The sequence below is a fragment of the Phodopus roborovskii genome, unplaced genomic scaffold (genome assembly GCF_943737965.1).
Source record: "Phodopus roborovskii unplaced genomic scaffold, PHOROB, whole genome shotgun sequence".
Lineage (NCBI taxonomy): Eukaryota > Metazoa > Chordata > Mammalia > Rodentia > Cricetidae > Phodopus > Phodopus roborovskii.
In genome coordinates this window covers 18,872,049-18,888,879 of record NW_026126571.1, presented here as the reverse complement: position 1 = coordinate 18,888,879, position 16,831 = coordinate 18,872,049, and the positions used below count along the sequence as shown (strand labels likewise).

General features: G+C 40.6%; 1 protein-coding gene across 3 annotated transcripts in view; it reads right to left on the bottom strand.

Annotated features, from left to right (window-relative positions):
• Window positions 1–16,831, bottom strand: part of Pde1c (phosphodiesterase 1C) — a 370,394-nt gene that overhangs the window by 49,431 nt on the left and 304,132 nt on the right. For all 3 annotated transcript variants that reach the window (XM_051202982.1, XM_051202984.1, XM_051202985.1), the window contains 5 exons: window positions 14,131–14,232; window positions 13,522–13,642; window positions 9,450–9,531; window positions 6,322–6,442; window positions 3,545–3,720 (listed from right to left, as the gene is read on the bottom strand). In XM_051202982.1, the coding sequence (XP_051058939.1) occupies window positions 3,545–3,720; window positions 6,322–6,442; window positions 9,450–9,531; window positions 13,522–13,642; window positions 14,131–14,232 (602 nt within the window). The remainder of the gene's footprint in view (window positions 1–3,544; window positions 3,721–6,321; window positions 6,443–9,449; window positions 9,532–13,521; window positions 13,643–14,130; window positions 14,233–16,831) is intronic.

The following is a 16,831-nucleotide window of genomic DNA, read 5'->3' as shown; positions in this document are numbered from 1 at the left end:
TTGTGTCCCAGATATTATATCAGAATATTCAGGATCAGAGGGAAAATGTCCTTGATAGAAAATAAGAGTAGAATGTAAGTGGCCATATACGCAGCTTAGTAAAACTAGTTAGGCTCGGAGCATGACCAAGAGTTACTGACAGCTAGGGTAGGGTAGGGTAGAATTTTATTCTCTTCTTCATACATATTTTAAGTAGTTCATCATTTGTAATCTGCACACATTATTCCATTAGCAGGAAGTGAATGTGTTAAAAGTATTAAGTCACGGGTGGAAATTAATAAATATAAACACTATTTATCAAGTGTTAACACCCATAAATTTTAGATTGGAAATGATGCTTGATCCAGGAAAATACACAAAGTATTGATTAAATTTCTCCTAACCAACATGGATTCTACAGAACTTCATAATTCAAGTTGGATAACATAAACTGAATTTTATCTTATTTCTTAACAATATGTGTTCAAATGCCCATAGAAGGCAGCTTTTCTCAAAATTAATGTCCTTGGGGGTTAAAAAAAAAAAGTGATAAAAACAGCCTGGGATCACTTACTCAAACTGACCATTACCAATGAAACCGCTAACCAGATTTCTGCTCCATACCAGTCCATCCATGAACAGCACAACTCTGAGATGGAAAGTGTGAGCTGTGTTGAGATGACACCGTCACGGCCAGTGTTTTGACCCCGCTACACATGACCAATCTCCTCTCTCTCCACTGTGTTTAAACAGCAGCTAATACTTGCCAAGCTCCACCCAGGCCAGCTCTGTTCCCGGTGCTCTCCATATGTTGTTCAGTTCTTGGTGATAGCTCTGAAATGTACAGGACCATGTCCAGAACAGAGTCTCAAAGAACCTCCCAGAATGAAATTGTACAAGTTGGGATTCAAGTCTCCATTTCCCTCATAACTAAATGTGTCCTCCATAACTAAGCTATGTATCTCTAAATACATGTAACCTAGGGACCGTGCCTTGTTCCTTTTGCTTCAATGTGCACATTATCTTCTTTCTTTTGTGTGTATGCTTATGCATTTGTGTGTGTGTGTGTGTGTGTGTGTGTGTGTGTGTGTGTGTGTGTGTGTGTGTTCCTCAAGTGCTAACCACCTTTTTTCATCCCCAAGACAGGATCTTTCACTGACCTACAGCTCTTTATATGGGATAGGCTGGCTAGGCAGTGAGCTCAAGTGAGCAGCATATCTCTGCTTCCTCATTACTGGGATTATAAATACATACCACCATGCAGGCTTTCTTTATAAGGTTGTTATCACATGGGCTATCCCCTCTGCCCATCCTGATTCCATTTCTAACACCATCAGGCAAATCCCAGTGTCCTTCAAATTCTGCCTACTGGATGTCTTCCCAAAGGCCCCAAGCATGGTTAGGGATGAGTCCTTTCATGTTGCTTAAAATAGTTACCGTACCTCTAGTTACAAAGCTAGTACATTTTAAATTGATGAGGTGTTTATCTGTCCTTTTGAAAGGACCAGCTATTCCTTGGAAAAGAAGCCATTTAACATTTCCCCAGGGGATTAGTTCAGAAGGTAATTTCAGTAACAAAGATAATTGCAAACAAATGATTTTGAATGACCTCTTTAAATTGTGTTTTGTCAGAAAGTGGATGTGCACATGTAATGATCATGGGAGAGTGTTCTTCTGCTGGTGGTGTAGCCTGCCAACATGGAGGATTTAAATGCTTGATACATATGAATGGACCCTGAGTGCTTACAATTAAAATATAGAGCAGCTGTTGGAGTCATCTATAGCTCAGGGTATGACATCTGTTCTCTAAATGATAATGTTCAATTTTGCCCCAAGAATGCAATAAATCTAAAACCCCTTGCCTTACCTGTAATGGTTTTTGCAGCATTTTGCTGGAAGGTCAGTTTCTGGCCTTTGAAACAACCAAGCTAAAGGGTGCTTCTCTCCCCCTGGTGTGGGAGCTGCAGAGCCTCCATCTAAGACTTAGAGTTGTCCCCTAGCTTTCATGAATTGAACCACTAATCCCTGAATTTAAATACTGATTGAAAGTGAGGGCTTTAGGAGGTAAGGAGGACTAGACCATACCTCAAGGGTGAGGGCTCCACAATGACATTAGTTGGCTTATAGGCTTAGAGATTCAAGTTTCATCACTGGCTCTGCCTCTTCATGGGATGCCAGATACCAACATCATTCTCTTGACTCTTTATAAATTACTGAGTATCAAATACTTTGTTATAGCAACAGAAAATACCCCAAGACATTAACTGTCCTATCTTCTTCCCACATGTGATGACATAGCAGAGTGACAGGACAAAGTCTCAACAACCTTGGCTGCTTGGGAGGTTTGAGGCTCAGGGATATTGATATTAAGTACCAGGTCTTGATTGAATTCTTACTCATTCTTGTATCAAACCCTTACACAATGATCAGCTCCTCATGTTGTGGTGATGCCCAACCATAAAATTATTTTGTGACTATATCATACCTATACTTTTGTTACTCTTATGAATCATAATGTAAATATATAATGCATAATATCTGATATACAACCCCTGTGAAAGGGTTGTTTGACCCCCCCAAAGGGTCATGACTCACAGGTTGATACCTACTACTCTAACTTAAGAGCCCCTTCTCATGAACCCAGAATATAGGGATATCCATACCAACCCTTGGTACTGGGCGTGGAGGCTAGAAGATAGATGGCATAGAGCAGGTGCCAGCAGACACTGAGGGCTATTGGGGTTCGCCTCTGCAAAGCCTGCTGCAATCAGCCCTATAACTGAGCGTGAAGAGCCATTTCACATGTGTCACCTTCCCTGAAATCTGGCATCACAGATCCATGCGCTCTCTGAGTGTGTGTACCTCGCCACCTAACAGTGTGAAGGTGTCCTAGGTGCCAGTCATGCTCAGTAATGCCAGCAAATGTGAGCTTATGAATTAAGCTCCACGAAGCATCGGTTTTCATATTTCTGTATATAATAACAGGAGCGACAGCTTTTCTGATCTGAACTTTGATGAGATTTGCTTCAGGAAATTTCAGTTTACTTATAAGTTATTATCACCCCTAAAAACAAACAAACAACATAAGATGCATGGTTGGAGCAATGAGTAGAAGAAAGCCCTGAATATGACAGGATGTTTGAAGTTCCTGGAAGGAAATTAAAGTTCCTCATACCCTAACACAAAAGGCAAGCTGCTGTTGATGGGCTTTAGCTAGGTAAATGAGGACAGAAAGACTTTGCAGTTGTGCCTGCTGACATGAAATGTAACACTAGCAGACTGGCAAATGCTAATCCCAGGCACGTAGAACTCTACACTGGAAAGAGGTTTAGTTCATCACACAAGGACATGGAGTGGAGATGCTTGGAGGTCTACCACATTTTATCATGCATTCAGTCAGTGTTGGACAGGATGAAACTTGGCAGATGGTACCACCCAGCATTCAACACCTCCAGGCCCTGGAACAATGTGCTTTACTTGAAAGGCCTGTAAACCACAGGAAGGAGCCACTTGTTTTGAGTATGTCTGGATAATTCTAGAAGATTCTTCCTGAAGAGCACATTACCTTTGGGCACCTTAGCCCTCCACCGCTCCCGATTAATGTGCACCACCTCAGTCCAGGTGGTTTTAAAACTCTTATAGTCAACAGGGATGACAGAATTGTTGATGGGAGCACTTCCTTCTGACCCAGAACTCTTGACACCTGATCGCTTTGCATCTGAGGCGTTGATGTTGTTCAAACTGGAGGGCAAAAGAAATCACACCGAAGATGAGTGTTAGTGTCTACAGCATGCAGGCACTGAGAAAGCCCACAAAAGACTGGGCAATACTGGCTGAGTTGCCATCATGATATCTTCAGGCCCTGGGGTTTGTGGAGATGCAGCTTCACATATAAGACAGGTAGGAAATTCTAAGATCTAGCAGAAAACAATGCAAACATTCTCATGTGTTCACAGTATTCTTTACCTCCTTCTATGCTGACTGGGCATTCTCTCTCTCTCTCTCTCTCTCTCTCTCTCTCTCTCTCTCTCTCTGTGTGTGTGTGTGTGTGTGTGTATGTGTGTGTACGCACGTGCGCATACATACGTATGTGTCTGGTACCTTCAGTCCCTTGGCATTTATTTTTTCTGTTTTATTCTTTTTAAATGAACAAAATTAAACTTAGAGTTATATTTACTTCATGGTGCTACCTGCTACCACACTGATCACCTTTCCTAGTTACTCAGCAAACTGGTCCCTTTTGTCCAGCTCTACCATCCTCCTGGACTCAAGATCCCTCTAATTTTATGAGTATTATACTTTATTTATTTATATGCACATGCCAAGGCACACATCTGGAAGCTAGAGAACAATACCCAGGAAGTGTTTTCTTCTTTGATCATGTGGGTCCTGTGGATCAAACTTGGATCAAAAGGCTTGATGGCAAGTACCTTTACCATTTTACTGATCTTTAGAATTCCTCTAGTCTTGGTTCCCCAGCCCAGAAAAAAGCAATAATTTCCTTGTGTTTCTTAGGGATGGTGGATGACCAAACAATGCCAAAGATCTAATTTTAAATGAATTCTACTTTGTGCTTTAATCACAGGATTTGTTGCCAGTATCCAAAGATAGCATTCTTCTGATGAAGAATTGTATGTTCTTAGGTAGCTATACTATTTACTGCCATAAGTAAGATCCATTAAATAATAATGAAGGATTACTAGAGTCCATTTTAGCCAAGACCCAAAGAGCTAAGAATGCATGTAGACTTATCAAAGGCTCTGTCCTTGCTTGCTTTAAGCTACTTAGAATTCCTCTTTCTTTACTTTCTCCCTATTTACTTATTTCTCTGCTCATTTCTTCTCATATTTTATAAGCAATTCTACCTACATCCTTTATAACAAAGCTCAAAGTTTGCAAAGATGTGGAGGTAAGCTATCATTACAATGGGGTTAGCAACAGCTACTAGTCATCCTAGGAATGATGAAGTGGTGGTGATGGTGGTATTGATGCTGATTATGATGGTGGTGGTGATGGTGGTGGTGATGGTAGTGGTGGTGATGGTCATGGTGGTGATGGTTGTTGTGGTGGTGGTGGTGGTGATGGTGGTGGTGATGATGGTAGTGATGACAATGGTTGTTGTGGTGGTGGTGGTGGTGATGGTGGTGGTGATGTTGGTGGTAGTAGTGGAGGTTGTAGTGATGGTGAGGTGATGGTGGTTGAGGTGGTGGTGACAGTATTTTTGGTGGTGGTAGTGGTAATGGCTATGCTAATGTAATGGTGGTGGCAAGAGCAGAGGTGATAGCAGCTGTAGTAGCAGAATCAGCAATATCAATAAAAATTAAATGCCAGCTTAACTGTAGTCTGCACTTCTACCATGACAGTCCCTCCAATGATCTAATAAACACTGAATATTATTCAATTAACCTGTGAGTACGATAACCTTACTTTCTCACAAGTGACCTGAATGTGAGCTGAGTTTAACTGCTTATCTAGAATCATCTAGGAAAAGTCTCAATGAGGGATTATCTAGATCAAGTTTATCAGTCTGAAGACCGGTGGGCCATGATATTAATTGTTGTGGGACAGCGAAGCCCAGTGTGGGTGGGTTTGGGTCTCGGACTGTACAAAAGAGGAAAAAGTGAAGTGGGTGTCAATCTACATGAACTGATTCTTTCTGCTCTTGAGTATGGATGTGACTAGCTGCGTCAAGTTCCTGCCTTGGCTTCCCCACAATGAAAGACTATAGCCGGGAATTGTAAGCTGAATAAACTCTTCCTTCTGTCACAGCCTCAGGGAAGGAAACTAGGGCAGTGAGCTGACTTATATGAGACTACACAGGTTAATAAGCAGCAGAGTCTGGATGTTAAGCCTGAACTCTGGCTCGAGAGTCTGGCCTTTCACTGTTGTTCTACGTTTGGTGTCTTTGTGCATTAGGCTGTGACCCAGGGCACTAGAAAGCATTTAAGTTTGAGGTGTTTTGTTACATATTTTTTAAAATCTGTACTCCACTTTCTTCCTGAATAGAAACGAAAGTCAGCTTTGTTTCTTGTAAGAACCCTGAACAAAAGCACCACCATCTGCAGAATGAGGAACACGGGCTTTCTATGCACCGCAGGAGGAGTGTAGTGATGAGTGTTGCTGGAAGCTAAGGCCTCAGAGAGTGGGGCCATCTCACTCTGCCCTTGGACCACTGTTACAGGCCTAGAGAGCACAGATAGCATCATTCCAAATCCTCTTAAAGAAAGAAGGAGACAGGCATGGCTCCTGTAAGAAGTAGAAGAGGTATAGCTCATTGTGATACCACACATCCCCCAACAGCAGAATTCCCTCCCCACCCAGCTTTCAAACTTCCCCACTGACCTTGAGCGCCTCTGGCCTGTCCCACCAGTCTGGGAGGTTTCATCGATTAATGGACTCACAATCTTTTCAGTCATATCAGTGAGCACAGTGAAGGTGGGTTCCACAATGAAGTCAATAAAACCTGCAGGGAAGCAGCAGTGGCTCAGATAACAGTATGCTCACAGGGACCTGCCCATGTTTTCCAGTAGAAACCAATTAGTCTGTCCACAACCAACCAACCAAAAAATACACCACATCTACATGGGAGCCCCCAATCAGCCAAGAGCCAGTTGGTCTCATTCTTATTGAATGTCATGAGTCAGTTTCATTTCCCCTATATAATTTCCTTAGGACTTCTTAATAAGTGATTCAACTGAATGCTTAAAAACACAATTTAACACCTGCTATGTAACAAGCACTGTGATGCACTTTGTAAAAGGTGGAAGATGAATAATTCAGCCTAGCAGCCCTCAAGGAATTTATAGGTAAGAGTTAATGGGCACAAAAAAATGACCCCTAGAGTTTCTGCAGGGCCAAAGGAGAAGCCCAGATGAAGGCTCTTGGGAAAGAAATAGAAGGGACAGGAGATGTTTTTGCTCCTACAGAGACCAGTGAGCGGGTGTGTGGAGGTTGTGTGTTGGAGCTGAGCTCTCAAGGATGGGTGGCAAGAACAATGTGGTTATTCACTCTGGGTAGAGGGATTTGTAGAGGTGGAAAATTATGCAGGTGTCTGCAAAATGACTGGGGTGTAGGGACTGCTTTAAACTTGGAATAAACGTTTGAGGAGGCTAGTTATCCAGAGTGCAGGGAAGAAAGCTCCTGGGGGAGAAGTACTGGGCTGGCCTGATGATATCTGGGCAGCTTTGTGATGATATATTTGCATGAACTTTGATACAGTCTATGCAGCAAGAGGCAATGAGGAAGAAAGACAGAGGGTGTGAAAATCTTGGGAGGAGTTTTGGAACAGCTCAAACAGAAGGTGAGAAATGGAGGACCTGAGCTGCTGTAGAGTGGACACCAAAGGCACACATAGCAAACAAAGCTCAGGAAGCAGCTTTGCTCTAGAGGGTTCTCTCCCAGAGGCTCCAGCAACAAAGCAGAAGCAGAAAAAGGAAAGAAGACAGAGGATGGGCTGCAAGCTGCTGACCTGAGATACAGGAGGCAGAGCCACAGGAGAACTGTTAAGAAAGGCCTGGAAACTTCGTTAGAGTCATTGCTGCAGTGACATCTCTTAAGATGGAGAGAAAGCAAAAGCTGGCTTCCAGTAATTGTCATAACTCAAAAACAGCAGCAACAACAACAACAAACAGGCAGACAAAAAAAACACAACAAGAAAGAAAGGAAAAAAGAAAGGAAGGAAGGAAGAAAGAAAGAAAGAAAGAAAGAAAGGAAAACGAAAGGAAGGAAAAAAGAAAGGAAGGAAGGAAGAAATGAAAAAAGAAAGAAAGGAAGAAAGGAAGGAAGGAAAAAAGAAAGAAAGAAAGGAAGAAAGAAAGGAAAAAAGGAAGGAAGGAAGAAAACTAGATGGATATTTGTGACACACTGAAAATATCACACACACTGGCACTAACAGGGATGGAAGTAAGTCATCCATAGTCACACATAAGGATGGAAACAAATCCCACTAAGGATGTCACTGCCTACTCCTTGAGTGGGTATCTGGAAATGTAGGGATGAACGTTTAGCTTTCACAGTTTCTAAGGGGATAGGGGTACTAGTGTTGATACTCAGCAGAGAAGGATGCCAAATATCTTGTAGTATAACCTTCAAAAAAAAAAAGGACTGTCTACTTAGTAAGGAAACACTGGTACAAACTTTGTTTGCAGTTCACTACAATTAATTCTGAGCTCAAACTGCAGTATCTGAGGACACACAGAATTCTTTTGATAAGCCCCCATTTCCCACAGGAAAGTATAAGCATGTGTGCTATTCATGGCACAATGTAAACTCCTGGCCTGATTTTTCTTTATAGTGTCTGTCACTGCATCCTTCTTCGTACCCAGTGCTCCTTCCATATTGGAGCTATTGGGAATTCACTAACCATAGGAAGCAGTTTTTAATCTCTCTGCTTTCTCTATTTCCTATCTGTGGTGTCATTTTATCCACCACTAAGCGATTGCTAACACGTACCACTATCAATCACTACCTGCCTAGCCACTACTTGAACACTTCCTTAGATATAGCTTAAATACCAGCCCTTAATATGTCTGTGTGCACTACTGAGTCTAGTGGTTCTCAAGCTGTCTATGTATTCCACTGTAGGATGTTAATAATTCTATTTTAACATGCATAATGTTCTAGCATTCCTTGTTTTCGTAACATCTCGCCCACTATCTAATACTGGTTTAATAATATCTTTAAAAGCAGGTACCATGTAGAGTTAGTGTTTGACTTGATGACCCATCAGGAACCCAAGACACATCATGATGAAACAAGGAAAACCATCAATGACTAGATATAGTTCAAGCAGTTACCAGACACGGTGGCACACTTTCTCAATATTAGCATCTGGGACTCAAAGGCAAGAAGTCAGTAGGCTGTACAGTCAGTTCATGGCCAGCCTGGACTCAAGTTTAGCTTCAGCCAAATGGCTGGTTTGTGTCCAGCCTGCATTACAGGAGACACTATCCCTGTTCCCAATGTGGACAAGTAGAAACGGCAGCATTCTTTATCAAATTGACTTTTGAGTGATCACAGACTCATGACATTTATTTTATGCATAATGGGTGACACTGTTTTTCTCTCCCACAGGTGAGGGGTTTTGTAATGCATGTATTATGGTAATTCTTTCTTTGTACTGAAGAAAAGGTGTGAGGAAACCAAAACAATTTTTAAGAGGAGTAAAATCCTAAACTGAAGGAGAAGGTGGAGGAGGAAGAAGAAGAGGAGGAGGAGGAGGAGGAGGAGAAGATCATTATCTCAGGGAACTCCCTTTCCCCCTTTCCTTTTGGCAGGAATGATGGAGACCCCAAAGTTCCTCCATCTAATTTCCACTCCCAGAGCGAGCCACAGTCCAGAGAGAATGATGTCCCTTCAGCCTGCCCAAGGCTGGCATCAGTGACCCAGAGCCCCATCTGGGATCACCGAGCACAGCGGCCCTACCAGGTGTGCTATCCGATGCTCCATCCAAGAAGCTGGTAAATACCCACCTACTTGTGACTGAGCCACCATGGTTGACTTCCTGTCACACAGAGGAGAAAATGGCAGCCCCAGCTCTGCTTCTCTGTCACCCTAGGAAAACGGAAGGTCACAGTAAACAAAAGAACAGTGGGCTGAGTGGCCCAGATTTTATTTAGCAACCTCAGCTACCACTTAGGCCACTTATCATCTTAATTATTACAATTACATTGTATAATGAGTCCTGGTGGGGCCTGCTCCTTTAAACAAAGGACACCAAGAAGTGGTGGCTTCTGGAGAGCAATCATTCCTTCTCAATGCAAAGTCTCATGCTGTCCCTAAGAAAGCATCACTGGGCAGCAGTAGGTTCCCCATGGAAAACCAGGCAGTGGTCCATGTGTCCCGTGGCCTAGAGCCAACATCACAGTCAGAATGGCTGCGTTCCCCACAATTTTCCTGAGGCTACCTGTGGCCCTCTTCTAGTCACTGAACTCCCAGCGGTGAGCAGTGTCCAAAAGGGAAATTCAAGCTGCCTGGCATGGCTTTGTCTCCTAACATTACCTAAAGCCGCACACAGAGAGTGTTTCTGTGTTTCCCGCTCTAACACTTGATGCACAGTGAAAAGTGGACTGGAAAGAACTAGTTATTAGACAACAATACAGCATGACCGTTCCTACAAAATATTCTCCATGGTACCCAAAAGTGCCACTCTAACACAAGTGCTATGGGATGCCTAACTGTTGGTGAAGATGGCTTTCAACAACATGAAACACGAGTTGAATCTTTCTGTCATGTCCAGAAAGGAAAAGAACATCTCTCCTCATGCCTATCGGTGGACTATGTTTTCCTTTTCTTGAAGGAAGAAGCTCACTCAGGATAATGGCTACCAGTCTGTGCTTGAATCCTGCCTTGTTCTGTGGCCTGTGGTCCTAGAAAAGTCACTATTTCACAACTTTCCATCTGTTAAATGTGGGATAACAATCCAAATCTAAAGGGCTTGCCATAAGGCAAAATGAGAAAAAGACATATAAGCACATAAAAAGAACTACTAAAAGAATTACTGTTGCCATAGAGGCAACCATATTTGTAGTCAAGCTTTGAGAAACACAGAGTGAATTTGCTCCTACTAGCACACTTTAATTGTAATGAACACTACCAATAAATTAGTAGCACTCAGAAACCATAGTAGCCTGCAGCTAAGACTGTTCCAACCTCTGAATGCTTATTTCTCAGTACTGTCACCAATGAGTCAGGTAAGAATTCTGTCAAAAGCATGAGGTGGACTTTTAAGAGTCTTTATATTGGTCAGAGCTATTGCATACTATGAGAACCTAATAGCTACAAAGAGTCAAGAACAAAATGACATAAAATTAGCAGTTATGAAGCAAAATGTCTAATGCACACAGAGAGGAACTAATAGAAACAACTGTCAGCCTGTGCAGTTCACATATTTAAAAATTATATATACGATCTAAGTTATTTATCTGACACAGTGAAGAAGGCAAATTGCTATGGTTGAATATAAAATGTATTGACAACTCTCTCCCCAGCTAGTATAATGGATTCAATACTGGTGAGTTCATAGCTGAATGGGCTTGGATGACGTGGGTCACTAGGAGCTCATCTTTAGAGAGTACATCACATGTCCTCAGAACTTTCTTCTCTGGCTCACTTGGCTTCCTGGTCACCAGTAAGGGAATGGTATTATTTTCCCTGACAGTATACCATGATTGATGTTTCTGTCTTGCCATAGGCCTAAATACAATGGAGCAAGCTAATTAAATACTGAAACCTCTGCAACTATGAGCCCACATATGCCTTCCCTCTTTTAAGTTCATATTCTCTGATATTTGTCACAGTAGTAGACTATCATATAGATACATGTGATATTATTTTGACTGTGTGCTGAGAATAAGACACAGAAGTCTCCCATGATCCACAGATATTCACAAAGGCGCTATATAAATAAATTTAATTTAAGTCCCAAGCAATAGCTAATTATTTGCTCAATAAAAACAAAGTAATTTGGAATCTATTAAATGAAGAGAAATATCATTAAAACATATAGAAAAGCTGGAAAAATATTCTATTTGAGGTAACTCTTGGCTAAAAGAAGAAGAAAAATCCGATTTAATGGTCAGTCACTAAAGACTGCTTTGGGCACAGTGTGTCAGAAGCAGCAATAAGTAAGTGAAAATTAAAGCAAATGAAGTGAGCATCAAATTCAGAGAGTTAGAAAAATCAAAGTAAATGAGGTGAATAAAGGTGAAAACACCATCGCTAAAGAAGAAAGCAACATGAAACTAATAACAATTTTGTAGGGGAGAGAGGCAAAAATTCAACAATACATATGAAATAAGGAAATAAGGAATAAGGAAACACCCACAGAAATGAAAAGAAATGAAGAAATGAAATGAATGATGAAAGATATTTCCAAAATGTAAAAGGATACAGTGATACAAAGAAAACGAACACTGAAACTTTTCAGAACAAGATGGATTTACCAAGGCAGAAATACATTTTCGAAGTCTGTGTTACATTTAAAAGCAACTCATGGTTGTGGCATGGACTCTGTAGAACATGCTTATAAAGATTAAGATTGGACTCCCTTCTTCAAAAGAGCAAGGATGCCTGGACTGTGTTCCCAGGGACTAGCTATCTCATTATTTTGAAATATAGTCCAACTTTCTGAAAATAATTTTCAAAAGCTTCTCTGGTCTCATTGGGATTTCCCAATGGGAACTGTCCAATTTTAAAGCTAACACTAAGATCTGGGAAACCATTCCTCCTTTCATAGGTTACCTGCTATGCTTTGGCATCTGGATTAAGACAATAAAGACCCTTTACTGAATTACATTCAATAAAACCAGTTCAATTCTAGTCATTAGTCCCTGGCTGCAAAGCAGTTGGAATAAAGCCCTAATGGACAGTTTGGGGCTTTTGTAACTGTTAACTCTAGTCCCACTTACTACCAGACAATGTGTACAGTTTGAAAATATAAAGATAATTGCACATATAAATTCTTGTGCAATTATTTCCACATTCAAACAATAATCACAAGAGTAAGAGCATCAGGAGAATGCCATGCCTAAGCCCACGGTAACCAGTATGCCAGTGTGTCCCCACAGCTAAGATGCTGGAGACTTCCTCCTCAAACTTATGTGTTCATAGTATTTAGAGGCAAAGCCTTTGGGAGGCAGCATGGATTAGCCAAATCATGAGAGTGGGTGACTGATAGCATGTGAAGGAAGGTGCCTGTGACCTTAAACAGAGAGACCAGAGCTAACACACTTGTCCTGTGATGTACCCAACACATAGGCTTACCAGATGTCAATGGCAGGATAATAGAGTTCTGGGTTCCAAATCCATGATCTAGGTAGATTTTTATTCTTTATAAATTATCCTGCCGCATGTATGGTATTATAGCAACAGAAAATGCAGGAAAGCTCAAAGAAGGAACCCACCCCTAGTCATTTGAGGGTACAATGGTCTTGGTGATATGTACTTGTTTCCTTTTTGTTATGAATTCACATGTGTGTATTTGTGTTAATGGAATGCATTCTTACTAAAGACTGTCTATTCTATATAGATAACATGATGCTGGGTTGAAGACGTAATTTATTTAAGTGCAATTGAGCAATAATTCTTAGTTATTTTTTAACTCCAACTTGCTTTATCTTAATTTTGTAACAATGTGTCTGTCACAGCTCATCCATCAAAAGAAACAACCTACTCAATAATAAGAGACATGAGTTATCAGCTTAGTCCCACGGGGCAATACCAAAATAACTTTAATAACCTTTTTGGTAACTCATTAGGAAAAGTTCTCTTCAAATGACACTTAGACAAGAGAATGCCAAAGGAAACACTTTTCTTCTAAGCAGAAATGCCTCAGTCAGAATGCAATGCATTTCACAATATCCCAACAATCAGAATTTAGGTAAAACTCAAGCATTACACATGCAGAAATAAAACAACCACGAAAAGCCCCTTTCTCCAAAGAAAATAAACATGTCCTTCTTGATCCTTGCCATAGAGGTGCTGAAATATTCTATTCCCAAAATATCCAAAACCAGCCCTGGTGAGCAGCAAGGGACAAAGTACCTGTCTGAAGAACTCCTCCAGGAGAGACATGGTCCAGCGATGGTGCAGATCCCATGCTTTTGCAGGATGGCTGATGTCTGCTGTGTGCAGCATCAGGGATAAGGCTTTTGGCTTCTCAATTCTGCAAACGCAACACATGCAAGCAGCCAGTGACCACACACCTCAAACACTGGAAGTTTCAAAAATCTTTAAATTACCTTACTCATCCACATAAAATACCAGTTGGCACTGAATCGAGGAAAGGGCAAATGGCCCCTAAGTACTGCCAACATGTGAGTGGCCAACATTTCAGTATTTACTTCTCATTTAACCAATTAATAGAATGGCTGCACTTTTCAACCAGATTGCAAAAATCTTAACAGTATTTAAGTTAGCTGCACATTTAGAAGAACTTTGATCATTTAACTGCTAACTGGAGCCAACTGATATCAACTCTGATTCTGATAAACCTCTAATTATGAGATACTGTATGATGTTCAAGTCCCTTGCTCCACACATCACTACTTTCTGAGCTAACCCAATCTTCCCAAAGGTGACTCATTTTCACTGTATAAAATGTGCAGGCCTCAGTCCAAGCCCTATGAGGAGATGATGTCACAGGCTACTCACGCTTCTGGCTGCTGCAGGGCTGTCTTCATGGCTTTGATTTGCTGGAAATGACAGGACATATCTGTGGCCATTACCATCTCAATTACTAAGGTTCGAAACTCCCTTTTGGGGACACCCATGAAGAAGTCATGAAAACAAAGAAAAAAAGCACAAGTTATTTTTTGCCACATTTAGTCAAAAATCAGTTCATTGTTTCAGGCATTTCAAATCTAATGCCAGTCTTCCCAGTGGAATTTTTATGTGGGATATAAATGAAGGTTAAGGACTGAAGAATAATTTATAAGGAATATGATACAGGGGGACATAGAGATTGCTCAGTACGTAAAGGGCATTTAATCTTCTGGCAGAGGTTCGGAGTTCAATTCTGAGACCTACATCAGAGACCACCTCACTGAACACTGACATTCATGTTTGTATACCTATGCACAGATTCTAACCCATGCACAGAATTTACAAATAAAATATCCTTACAAAAGAATATGACACATCTGTCATTTTGGAATATTAACCTACGGGGAAAGTTACGGTGAAGCTGAAATATGAATTGACGTGTTCTCAGTTGAATTCATTTTTAAGATAAAACTAATGAAATAGTTTAAGAAACTACACTGATAGTCTCCTGGGCACTTTGTGTATTCAACATTTAAAATCAGGCTTTTTTAAAAAGAGTTCTTTTAGGCTTACAGAAAAAAATGGAGCAGCATATATCCCCTCTCCTGTAGTTTCCTCAATCAACAGACATTCTATGCTCATGTGGAGGCCACAAGTTACAACCGATGAATCAATGTTTAACAGATTTATTAAATGAAGTTCACAGCTCACTTAGGGTTCACTCATCTTTGCACAGTTCCATGGGATTTGACAAATGCCCCTGTCGTGTGTCTGTATATCAGCATCACACAGAATGATTTCTGCATCCATAATTTTCCTGTTGTTCCCTCCCTCCCCCAAACGCCTGAGAGTTGCTAGAAGCTATACCTAACCAACAACTGCACTGAGGTATAATTTACATAGAACAAACGGCTCCTATAGAAATGGCGTGGTTCAACCACTGAATAAGCCTTTGAAAACATCATTACATTCACAATAACAAATACTTTCATTTCTTTCAAGCAGTCCCACTTTCTACTTCTAAATATGTATATGTGTATGTTTGTAATGTTAATATATATGAATGCATATTGAAATGACAAACATATAAGCATGTTATACATGTATACATATATACCATATTTTACATACAATACACAAATACATACTTATACGTATATAAAACTAAATGTTCTCTTTCGTCTGAGTTCCTTTCCAAGGCATGGGGATTTGTCACTCATACAGTGGATCACCCATAGTCCTTGCTGCTTCCAGCTGAGAAGTATCCCAAATATTGTAGTTTGCTCTCCACTTACCAGCTGGTGTATATTTTATGTGTTCTACAGTAGTTTAGGGTGACTACAAATAAATCGTCTCTGGGTATCTGTGTACAAGTCTTTATATGTATATGGTCTCATTGCTTTAGAACAAATATCCAGAAATAGAATTGCTGCCTTGCTAGGCACCTAAGCATTTAACCGTATTGAAACAAACAAACAAACCACCAAACCCTTAGCAAAATGTCTATTTAGGTTCACATTTTTGACAAGCATGTTAAAGCTCTAGTGTTTTCCTTGTCTTCTGTCACTTTTAATTCTAGCCATCCAGTGGGTATGTAAGAGTGTCTCGTCATGGTTTTAATTTGCATTTCCTTGACCAAATCACTGAATACTTCTCATGTACTTTTACCATTTGTGCATCATTTTTTTTTTAGGGAAATGAGTTTTAATTGTTATTATTATTATTTTACTTTTTAAAGAGAGGTGCTTCTTTAAACTCTCATTACTGTTTTGTCAAGATACATTATATTTCTGGATACAAATCCTGATAGAATATGTATAGTATCCACATTTCCCCAGTTTCTTGGCTTACATCAATTCAGTACTTTCCAAAAAGTTTAATTTTCATTAGGTCAAATTTATTATTTCACAAAATGCTTCTCACCTTTTGTGCTCTAAGAACTCCACATGTTCTACAGACATCCCAGTATGTCCCTGTCATTGTTATCACAGCACTGGGAGCAAACCCAGGGAGCCTAACGCTGAGCTGCATTCTGAACCGAGTGGATGTTCACATTTTATGTTTTATTCTTCCGTCTGCTGTTTCCCCATTGAATTATTTCAGCCTGCCTAGGTTTTATGCTCTATTTTATGACAACGTTTGAGTTGGTTTTTTAGTATGGTTTGAGGTAAGAGTCAAAGTTACTGTTTTCCATAGATACCACTTGTTTTAACACCATTTCCTGAAAATAATTTCCTTTCCCCACTTAAGACCTTTATCAAAAATCAAGTGGTGAGGGATCTGAGGAGATGTCTCAGTGGGTACAGTGCTTGCCAGGAAAACATGAGGACTGAGTGTTGGGTGTGACAGGACACGTTGTAACCTAGCACCAAGGGAAAGGAGTCCAGGACAAGAGGATCCGTAAAGCGTGCTGTCCAGAGAGTCCTACCAATAAGTGACCTCCAGGTTCAAAGAAGAGATACTGACTCAAAAAATAGACTGGACAGCAGTAGAGGAAGACACTCATTGTTGACCCCTGACCTTTATACTAGAATGTTTTTAATGAGTATACAAAGTAATAACTTTCAGTATGGCTGGATGTTCATAAGAA